Source organism: Durio zibethinus, chromosome 2 (genome assembly GCF_047325235.1).
Source record: "Durio zibethinus cultivar Kanyao isolate XHJ-2024 chromosome 2, ASM4732523v1, whole genome shotgun sequence".
NCBI classification, from domain to species: domain Eukaryota; kingdom Viridiplantae; phylum Streptophyta; class Magnoliopsida; order Malvales; family Malvaceae; genus Durio; species Durio zibethinus.
Genome location: NC_143163.1, coordinates 37,285,391 through 37,292,991, shown reverse-complemented (window position 1 = coordinate 37,292,991; position 7,601 = coordinate 37,285,391). Strand labels below are relative to the sequence as shown.

At 33.3% G+C, this 7,601-nt stretch overlaps 2 protein-coding genes across 2 annotated transcripts; one reads left to right on the top strand and one right to left on the bottom strand.

The window, feature by feature from the left end:
- Positions 1 to 606: 606 nt before the first annotated feature.
- Positions 607 to 2,450, bottom strand: LOC111318166 (pentatricopeptide repeat-containing protein At1g11630, mitochondrial-like). Its single transcript, XM_022920851.2, has one exon. The coding sequence runs from the start codon at positions 2,192 to 2,194 to the stop codon at positions 1,004 to 1,006; it is 1,191 nt and encodes a 396-aa protein (XP_022776586.2). The 5' UTR covers positions 2,195 to 2,450; the 3' UTR covers positions 607 to 1,003.
- An 837-nt stretch (positions 2,451 to 3,287) lies between these two features.
- On the top strand, positions 3,288 to 6,935 carry LOC111317558 (uncharacterized). The gene is made up of 7 exons (XM_022919992.2): positions 3,288 to 3,979; positions 4,622 to 4,708; positions 4,818 to 4,862; positions 4,954 to 5,049; positions 5,183 to 5,284; positions 6,370 to 6,524; positions 6,600 to 6,935. Exons 1-7 carry the CDS (start codon positions 3,422 to 3,424, stop codon positions 6,679 to 6,681), a joined length of 1,125 nt encoding a protein of 374 aa, XP_022775727.2. The 5' UTR covers positions 3,288 to 3,421; the 3' UTR covers positions 6,682 to 6,935.
- Positions 6,936 to 7,601: the final 666 nt, after the last annotated feature.

Sequence of the window (7,601 nt, the reverse complement as noted above, 5' to 3'; positions counted from 1 at the left end):
AAAAGAATAATGACTATTTCATCATTTTTTATTTAGGTTAAATTTGAAAATAAATCAACTTTTTCCTTCAAAATCCTAGAATATAAGAGAAAGAGGTGAATTTTTATTCCATAACTTTAGGTATTGTTAGGAATTTGACATTTTCTCCTGTAATCAAATTACCTTAAACAAAGTGAAAGTCAAATACCCACCATCAAGATTCCAGAGAAAAATGTGTGGATTTCCCCAAACTGAACGCACTTTAATAGTTTTGATTTCAAATCTGTTTGATTACAACTAATTTAATCAAGACCAAAATTGATAACTGAATCAAACTCTGAAAAGACAAGGATTAGCTGTTTTTAACTAAAATACCCTTGATTGATAAACTAGACTTTGAATGATTCAATGAACATCATATTTTCATATGATATTTCAAACATAAAAGTTTATGTGCAAAAGAAATCACAAATGGATTTAATAAGAGTTTATATTAAAAGTTACTGGGAGCAATGCAGAGCAGAATTTTGAAGAATGTTCAGACCCTCCTGTGTAGCTGAAAGAATACATTTCTGGCAAAGATCAAGTGCCAAATGAAGAAAAATCGAAAAAAACCAAGAGCAGGAATAAGCATAAGAAGATTCCAACGGTATTCTTACTTAACAATCATCCATGTTCAATCAAAATTGCAGCCACATCACTAGCTAATGAAAATAAACAGCTACAATCAGAACATCTTCCAAAATGTCTCAAAACATAATATCACAAGATATATCCAACATAAAAAAATTTAAAAATGTTTAAATTGAAAGTTTAATAGTCATTTAATCATAAAGAAATCATCATATCTTGTGATAATTGAATTTATCTCCATAGTCCATTAAGGAAGAGCGGCTTCCATTTTCCAAGACTAACACATTCCTTTCTAGCTATTTATCAATTTCTCAACAACTTGTTTTGCCTCTCCTGAACTTGACATTTCCACCACCAATCCTTTAACCAGACCTTGCATGGCTTTTATAGTTTATAGAGGAAGAGCAGCTTCAATTTTCCCCCATGATTCTAGGGCATCCCCTTTAAGCCTCTTTTTCATCTTCTCCACAACTCGCTTTGCCTCCTCTGATCTTGACCTTTCAACCAACCCTTTAACCAGACCTTCCATTGCCTCAAATGGAGGAACCCACTTTCTCTTTATAATTTCCATACTCATTTCCAAAGCTGAATCAAACTCTCCTTCCCTCACCATACTCCTAATCAAAGTATAATAAGTAAATGAACAAGGCAAAACGAATCCATCACTCAACATCTTGTCCAAAACCTTCCTAGCCGATTCCAAATCCCCTATCCTACAAAACCCATCTATAATAGTATTATAACTAGCTGAATTCGGCTTCACCCCTTTCGAAACCATCTCATCCAACAACTTCTTAGCCCTAGCACATTCCTTACTCTTACACAACCTCGAAATCCTATGGTTATAAGTAGTCAAATTGCCCTCTAAACCTTTCTTCAAAACCTCCTTCATAACCCCATCAAATCCATTATCATCCCCATTCTTCAAATAAGCGCTTAACAATATATTATAAGTATCAATATTAGTACTCACATCCATTTTCTCAACCCATTCGCGTGCAGGTTCAAGCTTATTTTCTTTCACAAACGCTTTCAGAATCAAGTTATGTGATACAACAGTAGGCTTAACCCCAAGCTTCACAGGAATACTCTTAAAGCAATCATGAATTTGCTCAAACATGCCATTGTTCAGATAAACTGTAAGAATAGCACAAAGGGATTTTTCAGATACATTAGAATACCTGTTTTGACATAAATTTTCGAGGGTTTGGAGTGCTTGAGGGACCATCCCTGCATTTGAGTAAAGCATAATGAGACGAATCCAAAAGCCTTCAGACTTCAGGGCAGGGGCATTTTCAGAATGCAGCTTTTGGGTTTGGAGAAGGCGGTCGACCAGGTCGAGACGGTTGGCACGAGCTAGCTTGCGGATGGAGAGGTGGTAGATGGGGCGGTGGCGGAGGAAAGTGGGCAGATGGGAACACTGTTGGAAGATCTCCGCCAGCTTTTCAGGGTTTTTTTCTGATATGATGGCTGATTTTGCGGCTTTGAAAGAAGGAAATGGGAGGCTGTGTTTCTGAGCTTGTGTGGAGAAGAAGAATGATTTGGGGATTGTTAGTTTTGAGTTCTTGAAGAAAGAAGCCATCCTGTTTTGATGCTGAAGCTTTGGAAAATGGGGGAGACAGTAGGGTTTTAGTAACCTCCTGAGCAGAGAATTTCCAAGAGGTGTATTTAACTTAAAATAGTGCAAAAGTTATGGTAATGCAAAGTTTATTATTGTTTTGTGTAGTAAGTTTTACCTTTTTTCTTTATGCTAGTTTAATTGGGGGTACATGGCCCATTGGACTTACGGTCCATAATCCAAGCTTTGTGGTCTACAAAATGACAAAATATTAGTATTTTTTTTTGGCAAGAACTATTAAAGTGTTTGAAATAAAGTATAAATTTATTGAATGATCCAAAGTTATAACTAATAATTTAATTAATATAATTTTGTCATTATAATTTTAATTTTGGACATACTTAACACTTTTAGTTTTAGAGTGAAATTAGACAAAATGTCATAATTGAGAAATGTTTTATAAAATATTTCATTGTAATTTGTTTTATAATTTTAAAAAATATTCAAAATAACTTTACATTATAAAGAAAAAATACGATTAATTGAAAAAGTATGAGGAGACATTATATTTAATAAAAAATATCATATGAAAGAAAAAATAAAATAAATTCATAAAACTTTTTTATATGTATGAGGATTCAATCCAAAATAAAAAGGACAACACCAAGTTTGCATAAACTTTTTTTTTATATGTATGAGAATTCGATTTAATATTTTAAATAAAAAAAAAAAGCAAACATGAATTATTGAACGAAATTTAGTTTGATTATAAAAAATTTTCATTAAAACTTGTGGGGTTTGCTAAAATAAGTAGGGGACAAATGAAAAAAGATAATAATAGTTTATTCATATATATATATTATTTTTTTTCATAAAGCTAAAAGATTCATCCCTATATATTTAAAATCTTCATTATAAAAGAACAAAAATCTCAATTCATTTACGTAGCTGTTGGCTTCTACAAAGTCCGAAACCATTATTAAAATTTATATATATATATATATATATATAAAGAAAAAAAAGACATTGGTCCAACTTTTCCCAAGTCCAAAACCATCAAAGTTGTGGAAAGTTGAAACCTTTCTTTTACCATCACATCATTAATCACCAAAAACTCGAGTATAAAAAATGAGCAGCAGTCAGTCAGCATAGCAGCAAGCAGTACAGCCGCCACCAACACCACCGTCTCGTCTTTCTCTGCCTTTCATAAGACCCTTCACATCTGAACCAAATTGTTCCTTAAACCCATTAATGGTTTCTCTCAGCCACCCTCTTATACCCCTTTTCCTTTCCACTCCAAAACCAAAACTCCAACCAAACAAATTCCCAACCAAAGTCCGCATGTCTTTCCAAGAATCAGGCCCGTCCGTCGCCGTCGTAGGCGTCACTGGCGCCGTAGGCCAAGAATTCCTCTCTGTCCTCTCCGACCGTGATTTCCCTTACCGTTCCCTCAAGCTCCTCGCCTCCAAACGCTCCGCTGGCAAGTCCATTTCCTTCCAAGACCGCACCTTCACTGTCCAAGAACTCACCGCCGACAGCTTTGACGACGTTGACATCGCGCTTTTTAGTGCTGGTGGGTCGATAAGCAAACAGTTCGGTCCCATTGCGGTTGAGAAAGGTGCCATCGTGGTGGATAACAGCTCGGCGTTTCGAATGGTTGATGGAGTGCCTTTAGTTATTCCTGAAGTGAACCCGGAAGCAATGGATGGGATCAAAGTTGGGATGAAAAAGGGTGCTTTGATAGCAAACCCGAATTGTTCTACTATTATTTGCTTAATGGCTGCTACCCCTCTTCATCGCCTTGCTAAGGTATAAGATAAAGTTTCCTTTTTTTTTTTTTGGGGGGGGGGGGGGGGTATTGACTTATAAATGTTTAAACTTTTGATTCATAGATTAAGGCTTTTTTTAGAATTTGGTTTTGCTATAATTGTTTGATGCTGCATTTGGGTTTTTATTAGATTAGATGGATGATGTTTTAAAGTTGCTGAAGTTATGAATGGTTGAAAATGTGTTGTTTTGGAGACATTCCCTCGTATAAAAATCTAAGCAGTTTATTGTAGATTGGGTTGTTTCCTTTGTAGAAGGACAGTATAAAGCAAAGTCATATAGAAACATGAAAGAAGGGACTTTTTGAAGTAAGATAAATATTTGATTGCTTGGAAAGCTACTAGGTAAGAAATGAATTATCTGATCTTTAATTTGTATGATATAACGATTTGGGTGTTTGAATTTTGCGGTGGATTAATTTTAACTGAATTTTTCATCAGGTAATGAGAAAGAAAACTATATGTTTTTGAATCTTTAGGGTAGGATATCTATTGTTCACTGTTTAGAGCTTTTGCCTGTTTCACTGCCTAAGTTATTATTTTGCTGCATCAAGCAATTTATACATCTGATTCCCACCTGACAGCGTATGCTTCAAATATTGATTCTGTTCATGGCATGCTGCAGGTGACCCGTATGGTGGTTAGTACATATCAGGCAGCTAGTGGTGCTGGTGCTGCTGCCATGCATGAGCTTAAGCTACAAACCCGTGAGGTTATTTGATTCATTTTTTTCTCTTTTTTAGTTTGCTGCTTACTTGTTATATGAGAGTTTTGACTTATTTTTTTCTTGTAAATTGATTCCTTGATGCATTTTCTTCTAGGTCCTGGAAGGGAAACCGCCAACTTGTAATATCTTTAAGCAACAAGTATGTTTGTTTTACAGTATTCATAAATTTGTGTATATCTTTTCTCACCTGTTTTCTTATAACTTTCTCATATTTCTTTATACTTTTGCAGTATGCTTTTAATTTGTTCTCGCATAATGCCCCTGTTCTTGAGAATGGATATAATGAAGAGGAAATGAAAATGGTGAAGGAGACAAGGAAAATCTGGGTGAGAAGTTAAAGTTTTCTGTTATATAAAATCATCTAGTATGTCTTTTTTCCTTTGAATTTTCCATTGATAATGAAAACCATCTAATAGAAGAAAGTTTTTTCTTCCATGGTTGTCTGTCCCATTTTCTCAGAATGACATGAATGTTAAAGTCACTGCAACATGCATACGAGTTCCTGTGATGCGTGCGCATGCTGAGAGTGTGAATCTTCAGTTTGAAAAGCCCCTTGACGAGGTAACTTTTATAATATTGCGAATCTACAATTTTATCTTCAATTTATGAAACAAAAGCAATAAAAAAGTTACAAATGTTTGATTTGTCTTTCACTTTGTAGCTAATCTGGTGCATTACATGCATTGCATTCATCTTTTAAGTTTTTAAGCTTTTTTTTTTTTTTTTTCATTTTAAACTTATTTTAGGTGATGGAATTTAGGAATTCTTCTCATTTTACTTGTAGCTATGAATTTTTTTATTTCTTGGGACAGAAGTTGTAGAGGGTGGGTTAGATTTAAAGTTGAATCTTGTTCAACTTTTATGAATAGAACAAGGAAAATTAGAAATGGAAGAGACATCTTCCATTCTTACTTTCAAGACACATTGTTTGGGACAACTATTGTCAAATATGTTATATGAAGCATATAAAATAGTATAGTACTAGTAAAGCAGCGAAGGAACCCAATTTATATCATCCCTAATGATAGTGTCTATATTGGAGAAACTGGAGTAGACTCCAAAAGAAATGAGACCATCGGTTTTTCAAAATAGAAACCAAAATCCGAATTTTTCAGTTTCTAAAACAATGCTAATGCATTTCTGGTGAAGCCCATGTTAATTTATCTAAATCTTATTTCATGCTATCTTAAGAGAACTTGTAAAGATCTTTTATTGCTATTGATCTTATTGAGATAAAAACAAGTGCGCTCACTAACATATAGAGTCATATATATTACTTTGTATTACTTTTTATTCCTTGATATCTTCAAATTGCAATCATTCATTGAGTCTCAATGAATATGATGTTTTTCCAATATGATAAACAATATTATGTTTTTCCAATTGGATTCTTAGAACATGTTAGCTTAAATTTGATAAAAGAATACAATTAAATCAAATGCTATGTTGTCTTTAAGCATAATTGTTATTTTATTCAAAAGGGTCATGTAGCAAAGAGATCAGCTACTTATAGGCTTGGCTACATCTCTTCCTATATAGAAAAGTCTTCTGGTTCCCTGTTTCTGGCCCAAAAACATTTTATCTCGCGATAAACATAGCTTTGGTTTTATTTTCAACACTTTATTTGGTAATTTTTTGTTGATCAGGACACAGCAAGAGAAATTTTGAAAAATGCTCCTGGGATAGTAGTTATTGATGATCGGACTTCTAATCACTTTCCTACACCATTGGAGGTATCAAACAAAGATGATGTTGCTGTTGGCAGAATTCGCCAGGATGTGTCTCAAGAAGGAAATCAGGGGTAAAATTCCTCTTTCCCTACATTTTTATTTGTCATTTCAGAAAATTTTCATACTAACATGAAATTTTAAAATAGGTTGGACATGTTTGTCTGTGGTGACCAAGTACGCAAGGGAGCTGCACTTAATGCTGTTCAGATTGCGGAGTTGCTGTTATGATCTTGCTGGGGTAAATTCATTAAGGCAATTAGATTTGAACTCGCTGGTGTTTAGTTTATTTAATTTGATCTTGAAATGCAGATATTTATTATCTTGGTGAGTTGAACAAAACTTTGAAAGTTTTTTGTAGCTCGATGATTTCACTTCTGAAAGTATATTTATTTGAACTAATATTCCCTCTTGGAGGGCAATTTTGTCTAGACAGTCTTGTAATATTAATCCTGCTTAGGAGACTTCAGATTGCTTTATACTCCATCAGTGAAGTTATAACTTCATTCATAGCTGTATACTAAGTATGTGTCTAGTTTGCGACAGTCTTCTTAATGAAGTAAAAATCTTTCGCTTCTACCTTCTCTACAGCTTGTTCTTTGTGAATAGGTTTAACGTTACGAATTGTCTCCAAACTATGAAATATGAAAATATTTAATGTGATGCATAAATTTTAAAAATTTTTACTGTATCACATGAACTACGAATTTATCAATTAATGTATTATTCATTTTTAATTTGATTAATTTTAAATGATTACACATAGCAGATAATATTCTTAGTATTACATTAGTTGACAGATTCGTAATTTAATTATCACATTAAATATCATATTAAATATTTTAGAATAATTCAGAGATAATTTGTAATATTAACTTTTGTGAATATGTATGTTAATAAAGAAATCTATAGGTAAGTTACTTGAACTTAAGTTAAAAGAATATTTTGGATTCAATTTATTTATTGTCAAGTTTGCTCGAATGTGAGTAATTCAGATCATCACGCAAAGCTAAATTCTCAGTCCTTGGATACTTAATTCAAAGGGAAAAAAGAAAGAAACTCAAGATTTCATCAAAGTGGGATTCTGTGAAAGTATTCAAAGCAGTTTAAAATTCTATCAAATCATTTCTCTTGGACAAAATGTATTTGCC

Coding starts and splice junctions, on each gene's coding strand:
- LOC111318166 (XM_022920851.2), bottom strand. CDS start 2,194: ATGGCTTCTTTCTTCAAGAACTCAAAACTAACAATCCCCAAATCATTC.
- LOC111317558 (XM_022919992.2), top strand. CDS start 3,422: ATGGTTTCTCTCAGCCACCCTCTTATACCCCTTTTCCTTTCCACTCCA. Junction 3,980..4,621: donor CTCTTCATCGCCTTGCTAAG/GTATAAGATAAA, acceptor GGCATGCTGCAG/GTGACCCGTATGGTGGTTAG. Junction 6,525..6,599: donor TCTCAAGAAGGAAATCAGGG/GTAAAATTCCTC, acceptor ATTTTAAAATAG/GTTGGACATGTTTGTCTGTG.